Source organism: Rhinolophus sinicus, chromosome 10, assembly GCF_057876585.1.
Source record: "Rhinolophus sinicus isolate RSI-liver-muscle chromosome 10, RSI-T2T, whole genome shotgun sequence".
Classification (NCBI taxonomy): domain Eukaryota; kingdom Metazoa; phylum Chordata; class Mammalia; order Chiroptera; family Rhinolophidae; genus Rhinolophus; species Rhinolophus sinicus.
The window spans coordinates 13323055-13338589 of record NC_142510.1 but is presented as its reverse complement, the minus strand read 5'-3'; the positions used below and the strand labels follow the sequence as shown (position 1 = coordinate 13338589).

Sequence of the window (15535 nt, the reverse complement as noted above, 5' to 3'; positions counted from 1 at the left end):
GCACAAAAGGCCCAGGAGACACAGGCTATGACTCCTGGTGTGTGTGCTTCCCTTGGCCACGGCCCTCGCCCTTCCCAAGGTCTGTCGATCACAGGTGCTACCCCCACTTGGACAGCTAGCCCTGGGCCTCCTAGCATTCAGGAAACAGCAGGTATATAAATGAAGCCCTCTTTGGGTTTCCTTTCTGACTCATGCATTTTAGCATTTGACTGCATTTTGTATTCTTAAGTTTTGCCCCTAAGTCTTACCTTGTTAACCAGCCCTAAGCTACGCAGAGGCATCGATCAGAATCCTTTGTGCACTGCTAGTGCCTATTCCCTAACAAGTACCTCAAACTGAACTGCAATATACCCAGTAAAGAAACAGAATCACATATTCATTGGATACTTAAACAGTCCATGAAATATGCTTCAAAATTACTAAGAATTTTCAGAACATGCCACACCACTTAAGTTTGTGCAACTTTAGAATTTCATGGCCATTGTTCCTATTAAAAAAATACAACAGAAAATGGAGGCAAAAATCAATACTATTGATTATATAATTCTTGGCTATCTCCTCACTGAGTGGGCTACACTACCTGCTCGTGATCTGCCTGCTCGTGATTCCGCATGGATATGAGTACATGGCTACTGTCAGTTCCAGAACCATCAACACACAGGTCTCTGGTCCAATCAGACAAGCAACTCCCAGTAAATCAGAACTACAGGGCACACCCACTTCCCCTGGTAAGGACAGTCCCGGCCACCATGCACTGAGCATTTACTCAGACCAGGTACTTTTCACACATCGTCTATCTCATTCTACCCTCTTCACCATCCTTTGAGATGGGAATGGTTATGATCTCTATTTTACAGACGAGGAAAGTGAGGCTCAGAGAGCTGGTGTAACTTGACCAGGGTCATGATGTTAGCAAGGGGGAAAGGAAAACTGCACCTATGGGGCCTGGCTCCAAAGCCAGCGCTCTCATGCCCCACGCTGCTCAGTCACCACCACAGCCTGTGCTGCCAACACCGAGAGCCACCAGAGCCACCTGTGAGAGTGCCGACCAGGCCCTGACATCAGCACTCCTACAGCCAGCCAGGTCGGCCCACAAGTGAAAATGCACAGGTGCACATCTGCATCTCGACAGAAATTGTGACTAGGACAAACAGACCCTAAGATTTGTGGCAATGAGCTTAAAATCCCAATCTTATGAGAAAAGCTATGCGAACTAAGAAGGACAAATAACCAACGTTCATTCACACATTCCCTCAACTATTTACCGAGGGCCTAGCATGTGCCAGGCACGGCTCCCAGCCATGGGAACACGAATATGAAAAGCTCTCACAGAGCTGCTCACCTTCAAGTTTCACCGGAAGGTGCAGACTTGGAGGGCTTAAGCCACTGGGGTTAATGAAAAACAAAATGACAAGCAAACAAAACAATCACCTTAATTAACTGGATTTTTGTTCAACTTACCTGATTTTAAATTAAGCAGTACATAAAACTGTTACACAGGAACAAAAAAGACAGAGAGGGGTTGTCTATGAGCTTCGAAGTAGCCCCAGACTCTGCCTGACTGCAGAGGGTTTATCATCCCTGCTCCCCGTGCTTCAGGTTCAGCAGTCAGACCAGCACACAGTAGGTGCTCAGAAAACCTGTGCTGGCTGCTATTCAACTGCTCTTGTCCTTGAAGCCTTCAGAGACGGCTGAGATTGGCACAACCCTGGCAGCCCGGTGCTCCCAATGGCTCCTCAGAGCATGAGTCCCACGTTACGTTACATCAGGGCCCTACCCTGCGGCCCAAGGGCCAAATAGTTTTACTGGCACACAGCCATGCCCATTCCTGTAGTTGTGTCCAGGGCTGCTTTCATGTTAAAATGGCAGCGTTGAGCAGCTGTGACAGACACCATCTGGGCCGCAGAACCGAAAATACATCCTCTGGCCTATAACAGAAAGTTTGCCCACCCATGTGTTCCATAAAAAAGGTTTGGGAACGGTGTAAACTACAGCCCCCGTCTCCACAGCCCATTGGTACATAATGGCTCTGGGAAAGCCTGCAGTAAAGTTCCTTGGCTATTCCCAATCTCATTTGAGCACAAAACTTTTTTTGAGAAACATTTCTTCACATGCCGTGTAGTTCCTTGGAACATGCTCGAAGTGCTGGTTTGAGTAAGATGAAGAGGTGGTGTCCTGAATAATGTTACCCCAAGAACTGAACTGGCTTAAAGTAAGCTTTCCTAATCTTGCTGTACACAATAAGGTACATTTCATCTTAACAAGAGAAAGCACACTTTTTTTATTAGGTTGGTGCAAAAATAATTGCGGTTTAAAAGGTTAAAAAGTAACTGCAAAAACCGCAATTACTTTTGCACCAACCTAATGTATTTAACTATTTATTAAACTAAATCATTTTCAACTATTTTGTTTTCAAACACACTAAATAAAAATACGAAGTTGGCACTTATGTAGCCCCAAGTAATCTCATAACTTTGTCACACAACTGCAATGGCACAAGTCAGAAGTCGTAAAAATACTGGCTAACAATCTAAGCATCAACTTCCAACTGTAGGATTAAATTTCAGTCCCTTTATAACTAATTTTCAATTATGTTGAAGAATTACATAATCAGGGGGGCGGCCGGATGGCTCAGTTGGTTAGAGTACGAGCTCTCAACAACAAGGTTGCTGGTTCAATTCCCGCATGGGATGGTGGGCTGCACCCCCTGCGACTAAAGACTGAAAATGGCAACTGGACTTGGAGCTGAGCAGCTCCCTCCACAACTAGATTGAAGAGCTGATGGGCCCTGGAGAAACACATTGTTCCCCAATGTTCCCCAATGAAAGAAAAAAAAAAAAGTAAAAAAAAGAGTCTAACAAGAATTACAGAATCAAATTCAAACATTAAACAGGAGTGATTCTCAATCTTGATCGGCTGTCAAGGGACTGTGGTGTGATTCATACTCACTCACCATCACCTGAGGAACTTCAAATGGAGGCACTGTTCTCGCCCCTCACAGTTCTTCAAAAGCCCCTACATTTCTAATAAGTAAAAGCAAATTCGTGAAAAGCCCTAGTCCTTGATGTCTCTACGAAAACTTACATTTCCTTTCATTTTGCCAGAACTTAATTAAGAGATAAAATAATTTGACTGGTCCTCAGTTACTCACTGCAATAACCACGAAGATGAGACCACACGAAGGTGAGGCCTGGGATAATACCCTGCTGCTGCCAGGAGCAGAGGAGGAGGAGGCCCTGCCCTGCGCCCCCGGCAGGAACACAGCTCTGCTCCCCCCATAGCTGGTCACAAACTTTCCCCATAGGGATTTAATTCACTTGCTGGAGTTATGCTATTGAAACTTGCCAAGTACTGCAGTCTCCTGAGTCCGTGATTCAAGCAAATTCCATGTTTATGGAAGCAGATTTAGGAAAATGAATATACTGTACAAATCTATTTACTTTAATGATCTAGGTTTGGTTCTGGTTTCGACCCTTTAAATTACTTTGGGCAGATCACCTCTCAAGTGTGGTTCCTCACCTAGAAGCAAAAGGAACAGAACCTCCCTTTCCTACCTATTAGGATGCTATGAGGACCAAACTGACGTGAGGGAGGAAAGCACGCTGATACGTAAAGCTCTGCGCATACATAAAACATCGTTTTGTTGTAGAAGGTATTTTGGTTGATAACCGTATTTACCACATTCTTTAAATATGGTTTTCTACTGCATTTAAAGGAATTATAAAATGTAATCACAACTGCTTAGGGGACACTTATACAGATGAAATAGACCTACGTTCAATTTTCAGAAGGCAGTCTTAAAAAACTTTTTTATAAATAGTCTATCTGTTGTATGTAAATTTGGCCTCAATTAAGCTGACAAAAATGTCTACCGCTTGCCTGGATATTTACTCTCCTACACTGTTAAATCATGAATCCCTGCTGTTAAAAGACACTAATATGCTGTTTTAATTTGGACATATTAAATAAAGAAGTTTCCAAAACACACAACTAACTATACACTGGTAACATAACGTCCTACTTCTTACAAAGGCTGCCACGTAAAGGAAAACTACAGTTGTGAGAAAGCATTGAAGCCTTCGATGTAAGAGAAGAACGTGCTACTTCTACAACATCTGACACCACTGAATTCTGTGCCACTCCAGAGCTGAGGTTTGGGTGCGGTGAAAGGACTGTTTCTCCTTGCTGATCGTGCTGCCTTCCTTTGGGTGCAGGCCCTATTGCCGCATCCCCTCTGCACGCTCTCCTCAGCGGCCCCGGACTTCTGCCTGTCATCAGTGGCAACGGCATACCACTCGGAGCTGCCACCTTAACTGTGCAGTGTTTTAGGCACATCACGCTCCCCCCGCTAGACTGCAAGAGCGCTGCGGGGAGCACTCTGGCTGGAACCCTACCCAAGGTCAGGGATCCTGTTCTCTCAGCAAACTGCCAGCCCCCAGACTCATCTCACAGACACCAATGACTCCACAGGCCAGTCCCCAGACATGCACTGCAAGATGGCAGTCCCAGCAGCTCATTTCTCAGGCCACCAAGGCCCCCTCCCACTCCTCCTAACCCCTCAGCTCTTCCTATGCACAGAGTTTCTCTCCCTCAAATCTTATCATGAGCAGGGGACACACATTGGTCCACCGGGCCCAACTGTCTCCTAGAAGCCTCAGGCACGCATTCCCTCACTAAAATAAGGTTAGTCTCTCAAGAATGTTATCCCCAGCTCTCTCCCCACTTTCCTACCTAACCAAACGTCTTCACTCCTTTGATTGTATGAAATGTAATTCCTTTAGTCCTTTATTTGCTTAATCTATGTCCTTAAGATCTGTCTTAAGACCACTAGTTACAGGAAACTAGGCTGTACATGGTTTAATGCGTTTGATGATTCCCTTCCTCGCCGCCAACAAAACAGACCCTTTCATAATAACGCGATATGATCAATGTGTAACATGATGTGATGAATGTGTGAATTTCATTCTTTGGATTATTTAATTCAGAGCTTTTAAAAACTGACCTTTTCGTTCCACATTTCAAAAAGTAAAAGAGCCCCCCCTAACTTATGAGTATCAAAATTGAAAAGGAAGGGGGAAAAAGTGGGTAAGAATGGAAAATCCTTTTGGATAAACTTTGATGTGCTTAGCAGCACATTAAGTATCTGACCATCCAACAATGGATGACCCAAAACGCCATCCTTTGGGCTCCATCTTGGAAACAGTAAGATGTATATACCGTGTTTCCCCTAAAATAAGACCTAGCAGGAAAATCAGCTCTAATGCGTCCTTTGAGGCAAAAAATAATTTAAAGTACGGTCTTATTTTGGTCTTATTTTACTATAATATAGGACCCGGTCTTACATTATTTTTTGCTCCAAACGACCCATTATAGCTGACTGTCTGGCCAGGTCTTATTTTCGGGGAAACACGGTAGTAGATCAACCTTTTTGTTAAGTCTTGTGTTAATCTGTTCCTCTGTATAAAACAAAATCTGCAATAACCTCATTCAACAGTAGCAAAGTTGCAACGCCATCCAAAAAGTTACCAGTTTCAGAGACAAGCTTCAAAGCTGAACTTGCCTGGTATGATCTACTTTTCGTATGATTAAAGACTTTTCACTCAAACAAGGCAAGATTAATGAAGCAAAGGAGATCTGCAGTAAAAGAGCATTTAAATCACCGTTGTTTCCACATTTCTCACTTCGGATAAGGCGATTTTACAAAACTAAAATCAAACTCAACTCTTTATTAGTTCTTAAAAGAGTATTATTGGTAACTTTTATATCCTATGACACTTATTTACTCCTTCCCACTGTTGAACGAATTTCATTTTAATTAAACAACATGCTCCTTGATAGATTTTTACGTGAATTGTTTCTCTCACTTCTACATTAACGAATATTTTAGGAATTGTATTAAAACCAAAGCCATAAAATTCAAGCTCTGTTTCAATAGCAGAAATAGATTTGTAGACCACTAGTAGAAATGTGCTAGTGGTCAGTCATAGAAATATTTGCAGAAGCTGAACAGCTGTGTCTACTGCAAATCTGAAGGCATTGCTGCAGCAAATCTAATTCAATTTGGACTCATTCATTATAAACTGATTTTCAGATGCTGCTACTGCAAAGCCGTACTGGAAAAATGCAAGCTGCGCCCGGAGACAGAACTGTTCCCAGAGGCGACAAGTTCTTACTGCCAAGGAGAGCTCTAAAAGAGGAAATACAACTAGTTCATAATGCTACCATGAACCAGCCCAGAAGAACCCAGAATTATTAAATGAATAGAAAACTAAAATATTTCTCTTAGGAAATTGATATGATTACCTAAGAAAGTTTACAGGGAAGCTGCTTAATGAGAAAAAGATTTATTCAGTATCCTGCTAAAAGAATTGTTTTTGAAAAATGGTAATTCCTGTGTTCCCTAATATAATTTTTCATACATCTACACTGTAAAAGTAACACGAGCTCAAATGGAGATTGCAACCCAAATGAATCTATTTAACTTTCTTTTAAGGTTATACCTGTGAAATTAAACACACCACAGTAACTTTTAGAACATCCTGCTAACGAAGTTTAGGGTTGTGAAAAATGGAATGACTCGGCTGACCGGACAACAAGTTTTCAAGATAACTACTAATGTGCTCCCAAAGAGCACGCAGCACATTCCAAGAAACTTCTAAGTCGTAACTCATAATCTGGCGGCTGCACTGCCTTCTGGTCACAGCGTTGCGAATGTGTCACCAATTCAGAAAACACTTCGGGTCCCCTTTCGGCGGCACTATTTGCTTCTCTACCCATCAAACTTACCCTTCGCTGTCATCCCTCCCGACAGCCACGCGTGTGTCGACACACGGCGGCAGAGGGAGGAGTATGGAATCACCACGCAAAATAAACAATCTCCACTTTACTTCTTCTCCCTGGAAGTACCACTCGGTTTCCAGGCGAGAAAGGTCCACCAACTCCGGGAAACCCGAGTGCACCCGGGCATGTGAGGCCCCACTCGGGTTTCACGACAGTCTTCCTAAAAACTTCCCGTCTCTGGCGGAGCTCTCGGGGAAGGGGCTGCGCGGGCCTCCACTTCGGGGAGCTCCGCACGCCGGCCAACGAGTTCGGCTCTCCGGAGGACACTCGCCTTCGGGGGAATCTGACAGCGACCCCCGAGGCTCCCACCCCCCGCTCAGCCCCCTCCTCACCTGTGCTGTCATTAGCCGAGAAGCCGGGCGAGCTGAGTTTGGCTCTTTTGGGGTTGGGCGGTCCGTCCAGCAAGTTCTCGGCCATTTTCACCTGCTCGCGAAAACAGCCCCGAACGCGGGCGGCAGGACCAGCGAGCGCTCCGGAGCGGGGGTCGGCGCCGGCCCCAGCCGGCTACGAAGGGAGAGCAGCGAGCGCGAGCGGCGAGCCGCGAGCAAGCGCCGAGGGAGAGGGAGGGCGCAGGGCCGGGTGGGGGAGGCGGCGGCCAAATCTCAGCCACAGCAACAGCGCCCCGCAGCGCTCACCGCCCGCCCCCGGCCGCTGCCGCCGCTGCCGCCGCCGGCCGCGGCCCCCTCATCCCCTGCCCGCCTCCCGAGCGCGACACTCCGCGGCGGGGGCGCCCCGGCGGCCCGGCCGCCCCCACGGGCCCGGCTGGTAGCGACGGCGCCCGGCTGGCCGGCTCAGGCAGTCCCCGGGAACATGGTGCCGCCGCCGCGCCGCCGCCTCACTCCCCCCCCCCCCCGCGCCCCACTTAATTAATTCGCTCGCGGCCCGACGACCGGGGGGCTCCGGGCTCCGCTCTCTGCCCGCGGCCCGCCGCTGCCGCCGCCGCCGTAAGAAAAAACAATGCGCGAAGCGGGGCCGCCGCCGCCGCCGCCGCCACGGCCCCCCCACCCCCCGTTCCGCCGCCGCCGCCGCCGCTGCCGCCGCCGCCGCCGCCGCCGCCGCCGCGGCTCCGGGAGGCCGAGCCGAGAAGCGAGCGGGGCCGCCGGAGCGGGCGCCGAGGGCCGGGCGGAGCGGGCCGGCCGGGCGGAGCGGGGTGCGCGGGCGGTTGTGGGGCCCGGGACCGGCGGGGCCGAGTAGATCGCGCTCGAAGCCCCGGTCGGGTCCGCGACAAGATGGCGGCTGTTGATTCCTCAATTAAAAAAAAAAGAAAGTTTTTTTTCTTCTCTTTCCAGAGCCTGAACGGGGAGGGGGAGGGGGCGGGGCACGCCGGTGCGTCACCCCCCCGCGGCGTCACCACGCACGGCCCCCGCCCCGCCCCCTCCACCTGCGCCGGCCGCGGCGGAAAGAGCCGAGCGAGCTCGGGCAGTAGGGCCGAAGGCGCGGCTGCGGTGTGTTGCGCGGCGGGGCGGCGGCCGGGCCTACGGGACCGCGGACGCCGGGCCCGTCCGACACTTTTGTTCTGACCGCGACTGGGCTGCCGGGCCCAGCATGGGCCGGGGGCGGCGGCCTGGCCGCGGACCGGACCCCAGGCGCAGAGTCGGCACAGGCCGGGCCTGTCCGTCCCTCTGGGGCGACTCTGCCGGGTCCCGGATCCTCACTTCCCTGCCCGCGATGTCCAGGGCGACACGAGCCAAGCCTGGTCACTTCCCCTTGCCGGATGCCAGCGATCTGTCGTGGCCTCTACAGGTTACAGACCGCCCTAGGTCCGCCTGCGAGCTTGTGCAAATGGGGAAACTGAGGCAGGAAGTGGCAGGGCCGGGATTCGAACTTCCACTATCAAAGTAAAATGAAGGGGACGCAAGACTCCTGAGCCCCTGCTCCCCAGCCCAATGCGACGGGGTCCCAGGGGCCGACACCTCACCTACAAGGGGAGGTGGTGAGCGCTGCCCCTACCCCGGGCTGGGGCGCGGCCAGCCTGTGCCAGGCCCAAATGGCCCCTTACATCCGGGCTTGGGCCTTGACAACCACCTTGGAACTCCGCAGGTGCCCCAGACAGGTGTGGGGTCCGGCTGGTATAGCCACTCCCCGCGGGACAGTTCCACAAAAATCTAAGGTTCGCATCCCAGTTTGATCTGTTTCTCAGAACTTGCCTGGCGCCTCATCCCGAAGTCCTTATCTGAAAGGTATCACCAGCAACCCTGTTTCCTAAGCCAGAAACCTGTGAGTCAGCTCAGACTCCTCCCTCTCTCTCCACCCACCGTGCAGCCAGTCTCCCCACGTCCTTTACCTGGGGAAACGGCCCTTCCTCCCCATCCCACTGTCCCAGAGTCGTTCAGCATCGCCCGGGTGGCAGCTTCCCATTTAAACGTCCCTTGAGCTCTACATTTCTCCCCACGCAGCACCAGAGTTAACTTCCTGGAAAAAGATGGAAAGAACTCTGTTTAAAATAAATAACTCCTACACATAGGGAAAAACAAAACACACACAAAAAACTATATATATAGTCTTTAAAAAATTAAAAAAGAACATGTGTATAGTCTTTAAAATATATATACCAAAAGAGATTGTCTTCGAGTGTCAAGACAGTGATCTTTCTACTTTTTTCTATTTACATTGCTCAAAATCTTGTACTGCCCCCACCCCTTGCATCTGTCCCTTCCACTTTCCATCTCTCATTCCGCCATCACCTCCCTTCACCCGCTCAGCCACTAGGAAGTTCTCATCATTCAGGCCTTTATGTACTTTTGCAAATACTGTTTCCTGTGCTGAGAATACATATGCCTGGCAAACTCTAACTCACCCTCCAAGACCCAGTTCAAGTGTTACCTGCTCCAGGAAGCCCTCCTAGCCCACTTAAAGACTCCCACAGCACTCTGGGCATACCTCTATGAGGGCACATCCCACAGTATGCCATTATTTTTTTTATCCATTCATGTTTTATTTATCCATCAAATATCCTGGAGAAACTCCTGAGGTCACTGCCGTTGGGCTAATCGTTTGAGTAAAGAAGAAAGAAAGGAATCCCTATATATTCAAGGATGCCAAGTAGCAAGCCTTGGAAACCATAAACAGAAGTATGTAAGAAGTCAATTTGCAGAGCCAGGCAGGAAGTGTATGGAGTCACAGAGTAACATAGGGCTGGCAGCATCCTGTACCTGAATGTACCATGTGTGTCCCTCTCACGATGAGTCTGTGGGCCCTTTGAGAGAAAGGGCCATGTCTTAGTATGTACAGTGCCCTCCAAGAAGTAGGTTTGTAAAGTGAATGAATGAATGAGTGAATGAAAATGAATAAAGACTGTCAGGTCCCCCTGACTCCCCAAGGCTTTCAGTGCCCCCTGAGTCCGCATCCAGGCTCCTGAGAAAGGTGGGCTCCAGCCCGAGGCAGTTCCAGGCCACTACCCCACAGAGGAGACAACACGTCAGGTCACTGAGAAGCCTCAGTCAGGGTCTACCTTGGCTCGGTAGGGTTACCACCTGGCCCTCAGAGTCCCTCAGTAAATTATTTACACAGCCATGTGCACATACCCCCATCCATGGGCGACTATGACACAGGTCATGCCCCATTTTACAGAGAGGGAAACTGAAGAGACCCAGTTCGAATGACCCAGAGGTAAATGACGTGGGTATGTCAGAGCCAAGGCAGAAACACAGGTCTTCAAACTCCAGTCACATGCTCCTCCCAGACCACGTTCAACATTAAACCATGTCTCATTTGTATCATTTTGATCAATTCCTCTGGTATTTCCTGACATCTGCTTTTTCTTTCCTATTTCTTCTCCCCTTGTTTTGACTCTTCCAAAAACGTTGTGCTCAGAATTGATAGGGGAATAGCACGGAAGTTAGCTGCCTGCCTGCTCATCCTTAGCTGGGGACCAAGGTCAACATAGATGAAAGGGACCCAGCACTGCCGAGTGCCTTCTGTATGTCAGGCCACTGTGCGACATGCTGCACTCGGATCAGCACTTCCCACAATCCTGGAAGGAAATGTCATTGTCTTCATTTTATAGATGAGGAAATAAAGCCCAGAGGAGGGCAAGTCACTCAGTTACTAAGAGGCTCAACTAGGGTTTCCAGGCAGGAATTCCTGCCCATTCTCAGCAATTTTTTTCACTTTCCCGTTCCCGAATCCCAAGACATAAACTGTTTTCTGTTCTCCACGATGAATCGTTTCCACAAGGTGACAGCCAATACTACCAACCACCTGGGTTCAAGGAGTCCGATTTTCCCAATTTCCCAACCAACTTTTCTCAGGATTTGGGAACGGGCAAGTGAAAACATTTCATGAGAATGGGCGGGAATTCCCACCCGGAAACCCTAGGCTCAACTGGATTGCAAACCTAAGGCTGCCTGCTCTTTCCACAGACCTCACCCTCTCCAGTCAGTCTCAGAGGCTACAGGACCGAGGAACCCCACTTACAGAATGCTTAGGGGCCAAGAGAATGAGGTGAGGAGGGGCCAGCAGAGCAACAGAAGGTAGAAATCAGGAAAGATTTCCTGAGAATCCATCAGCCGGTGAATGGACACACCTACTGTGTTATATCCACACAATGGAATAGTATTCAGGCATACAAGGAATGAAACACTGACGCAGGCTACAACCTGAATGAACCTTGAAAACGTTATGCTCAGTGAAAGATGCCAGTCACCAAAGACCACATAATATATGTTTCCATTTATATGAAATGTCCAGAATAGGCAAATTCACAGAGACAGAAGGTAAAGTAGTGGTTGCGGGGGCGGGGGTGGGGGCAGGGGCTGAGGAGAGAGGGGAGATAGTGGATGGCAGTAACTAAAGGATATTGGGGTGATGAAATGTTCTCAAATTAATGATGATGATAGTTGAACAACTCTGAACATACCAAAAACCATCAAAATTTACACTTTGAATGGGTGGATTGTATGGTATGTGAATTATATCTCAATAAAGCTTGTTTTTAACATATCAATTTAGAAAGAAGGAAGAGAGACCAGGAATGACGGAGGGAGGCAGGGGCTCCCAGCAGAGGGAAACAAGTCAAGGGGCCCGCTGGTAGAGCACACAGGGATCTGCATGGTGGGGCCAAGAGGAAGGCTCCAGGAGGGTTAGATTTGATGTGACTGGGATTTCCCAACTGGGGGCTGAGGGATGAACTGGCAAACAGTAAACGAAGACCGAGATTCACAGACTGAACTAGAAAGAGAGGTAACTGAAGAGGAGAGGCTTTCCCCCCCACACTCCAGTTGCACAACCAGCTGCCTCCTGCTTTGGAACCCAGTGGACACCTCACACCCAGTGGGCCGCAAACAGAGGCCACAACCCTCTTCCCACACCAGCTCCTCCTCACGTACTCCCCATTCCCAGGAACACCCCCTCTCTTCTGTGGCCTACCTTCCCACCTCCCCTGTCCAGAACCTTTACCCCCTCCCCCAATGACTCCTCTGGAGGGTTTATTACCCTCCACAGGGAACCCTTACACAGCTCCATCTCTTTCATTCCCAGACAAACTGCTTGACCAAGTTGTCTATACTGACTCAACTTGCTTCCTTTGCTACCATTCACGGTTTTGATTTTTACTCATGAAAAATTTCATTCTGGGTGATGAACACACAATGTGATTTATAGATGATGCAATACAGAATTGTACACCTGAAATCTATGTAACTTTACTAACAATTGTCACCCCAATAAACTTTAATTAAAAAAAAAAGAAAACAAAAGAAAAATTCCAAACAAGTAGAAAATAATACATAGACGCTCTGTCCACGTGACTAAGGTATACAATGTTAACCTTTTGCCACACCAGCTTCAGATCTTTATTTTATTTATTTAAGAAATAACATGTCAGAGACAGAGCTGAAGCTCCCCCCTATTTCCTGTCTCCCTCCACCAAAGTCACCACTCTACTGAAGTTGGTGTGTATCATTACCCTGTAAAATGTGGATTTTTGTTAAGTCGAACCATATGAAACTGCCAATATTTGACAGTTTTTGATCCTGTCCAACATAACAACTACTGCATGTGAATGTTGTATGGACCCTGATTCCAACAAATTAAAATAATGAGACAATTGAAAATTGACTGGTATGGAATGATACTAAGAAATTCCTGTGCATTTTATTAGGTGTGATTATTATATATTTTCAAATAGTCCTTAGATTTTAGAGGCACAGGCCGAGGTATTTGTAGGTGGGATAATATGATGCGTGGGAGGAGTAGATGGGGAAACGTTTGGAACAAGTCGAGTGATGGGAACATGATTCGATGGGATTCATTATACGGTTCTGTGTATTTTGTGTATTTTTAAACTTCCCATAAGAAAAATTTTCTAAACTATTGAAATATTGAGTTTCTCCATCCACAAATTCCTGTTTATTTATTTAAATTTTCTTGTCTTGCAATAAAGTTTTATAATTGTTTCATAAAAATGCACATCTTTGGCTGATCCAACAAATTTACTAAAACTGTCTTATTATTTCTAACACTAATAATTTTTCTCCAGAATCTCTGGATTTTCTATGTAGGCCATCAGTTCATGAGTTAAAAAACCAAAGAAAGAAATTTTGTTTCTCCTGTCCAATACTCGTAATTTCCATTTCTTTGTCTTCTTATACACTGCTGGCTAAAGCCTCCAGAATAATGTTGAATACGGATAGTGATAGATGTACCTACGTCTTGTTACTGACTTGAGTAAGAATGATGGCTTTTGTAGGTTCGTTCATTCATTCTGCAAATATTCGTTGAGCACCTATGATGTGCCAGGCACTGTACTAGACACTCAGGATATAACAGTGACCAAAGCAAAGGTCCCAGCCCTCACAGACCTACATTCCAGTAGGCAGAGAGAGAAGGTGAACACAATCAATGAGTAAATCCACAATATATGTGAGAAGGTGATAAGTACTATGGAGAAAAGAGATAGAGTAGCTTAAGGAGGGTTCAGAGTGTCAGTGAGGAGATAGGTGTAAATTTAAATAAAATGATGGAGTCAAACCTCGCTGAGAAAATGATACTGGAGCAAAGAAGAGTTCTCCATGCCTAGGGCTCAGTCAGCTGATGGCCCTACAGCACTAATGTCCTTGGCTGTCTGAAGATGAGAAAGGAGGCAAGTGAGACTGGAGAGCCTAGGCAGGCTGCGAGAGGAGGAGGTGAGCTTACAGAGGAAATGGACAAGGGTGGGAGCGGATGGTGGAGGTGTTCACTCCATTCTTGGACCTCCTCCTAGTTTTTATTTTATTTAAAAAAAAATCTCATTCTCTATAGCATCCTGACTTCAACAATACTTAGACCCTCTGGGGACCGTCAATCCATGAATACTGTCCCTTTCCATTGTGCCTCAGCCCCAAGACTCCCTTTTCCTTTCTTACCCAGCTGAAATTCCATGGTCAACTGTCCTGCATACAGGCTCAATTTTCCACTCTCACATTATTGTACTTGTTTGGCAAAACCACCACCCTGAGTAACTCCAGCTCCCTACCTACTCTTTATTTACACCCAAGCGTTGAACATGGCTGGAAAAAAGCACATGACCACACTGACTGGTGTCACTTAAACTAATGATCACAAATCTTGAATGGGTGCTTACTGCCACTGGGCAACCATACTGTAATTCTACAGTCATTTGCTTTCCCACTTTCCTCCCAACTCGAACATCTCCTTCCCCATCCTCACTCTCAGCTGGATGACTTCTTCTTATTTTGCTGAGAAAATTGAACCAATCACAAGACAGAGAAGTTCTACACACTCCCCGAGGCACATCTACCCATGAACTTGCACTGGTGCCTATATACCTATCAGCCTTCTTTCTGGTGCTGATACCTAAAACCAATCCCCCCACCTCTGAACTCACAAGATCCACCTTCCTTTTGCCTGTCCAAGCTCCTATCTCCAAGAACACTCTCTGACCTATGCCATCAATGTCCCCCTTTATTAGATCATTCCCTTCAGCGTATAAATATGCTCTTACTTCTCTGATCTTAAAAAGAAAAAAAAAACAACCCTTCTCTTGACCCCATTTCCCCTGTCAGTTACCACCCCATGTCTCAGCTCCATTTTACTGCAGAACTTTTAAGATTTGTCTGTACATGTCGTCTCCTATTTCTTTCCTCCAGTTTTTTTTTTTAAATTCCATTTACCTGTCCTCCTTCCACTGTGACTGTCATATCTTTTACTTCAACACGCATTAATATACCTCATCTAACCATGTTATTATTTAAACAGTCAATTGTTTTTAAGTGAATTATAAGAAAAAACAAGATCTGTTATGTTTTACCTACTTATTCACTGTTTCTACTGCTCTTCATTTCTTCCTGTAGATCTGGGTTCCCATGGAGAATCATTTTCCCTCAGCCTGAAGGGTACGCTTTAGCATTTAACATTGCTGGTCTACTTGGCAACAAAGTTTCCCAGCTTTTGTTGATCTGAAAATGAATTTATTTCACCCTCAATTTTTGAAGGATATTTTTATGGATATAAAATTTAAGGCTGGTGGGGTTCTTTTTTCTTTCTTTCAGCACTTGAAAGATGTCTTCCCATAGTCTTGCATAGTACTCTGGGCTCTATCGCTATTATTAAGTCATTAACCGGCATTCAGAGTTTCCAACTATGTAATATGTCTTTGTTCTCTTGATGTTTTCAAGACTTTTTTTTTAATCCTTGTTGTTCAGCAATGTCACCGTAATGCACTAGGTGTAGTTCTCCTTTCATTTATTCCTGCTTT

The 15535-nt window shown here is 47.0% G+C and overlaps 1 protein-coding gene across 4 annotated transcripts in view; it reads right to left on the bottom strand.

The window, feature by feature from the left end:
• The window catches only part of CREBBP (CREB binding lysine acetyltransferase), a 128128-nt gene extending 120727 nt beyond the window's left edge, over nucleotides 1-7401 (bottom strand). For all 4 annotated transcript variants that reach the window (XM_088801285.1, XM_088801286.1, XM_088801287.1 and 1 more), the window contains exon 1: nucleotides 7173-7401. In XM_088801285.1, coding sequence (XP_088657411.1) covers nucleotides 7173-7257 — 85 coding nt within the window. In that variant the 5' untranslated portion in view covers nucleotides 7258-7401. The remainder of the gene's footprint in view (nucleotides 1-7172) is intronic.
• Nucleotides 7402-15535: the final 8134 nt, after the last annotated feature.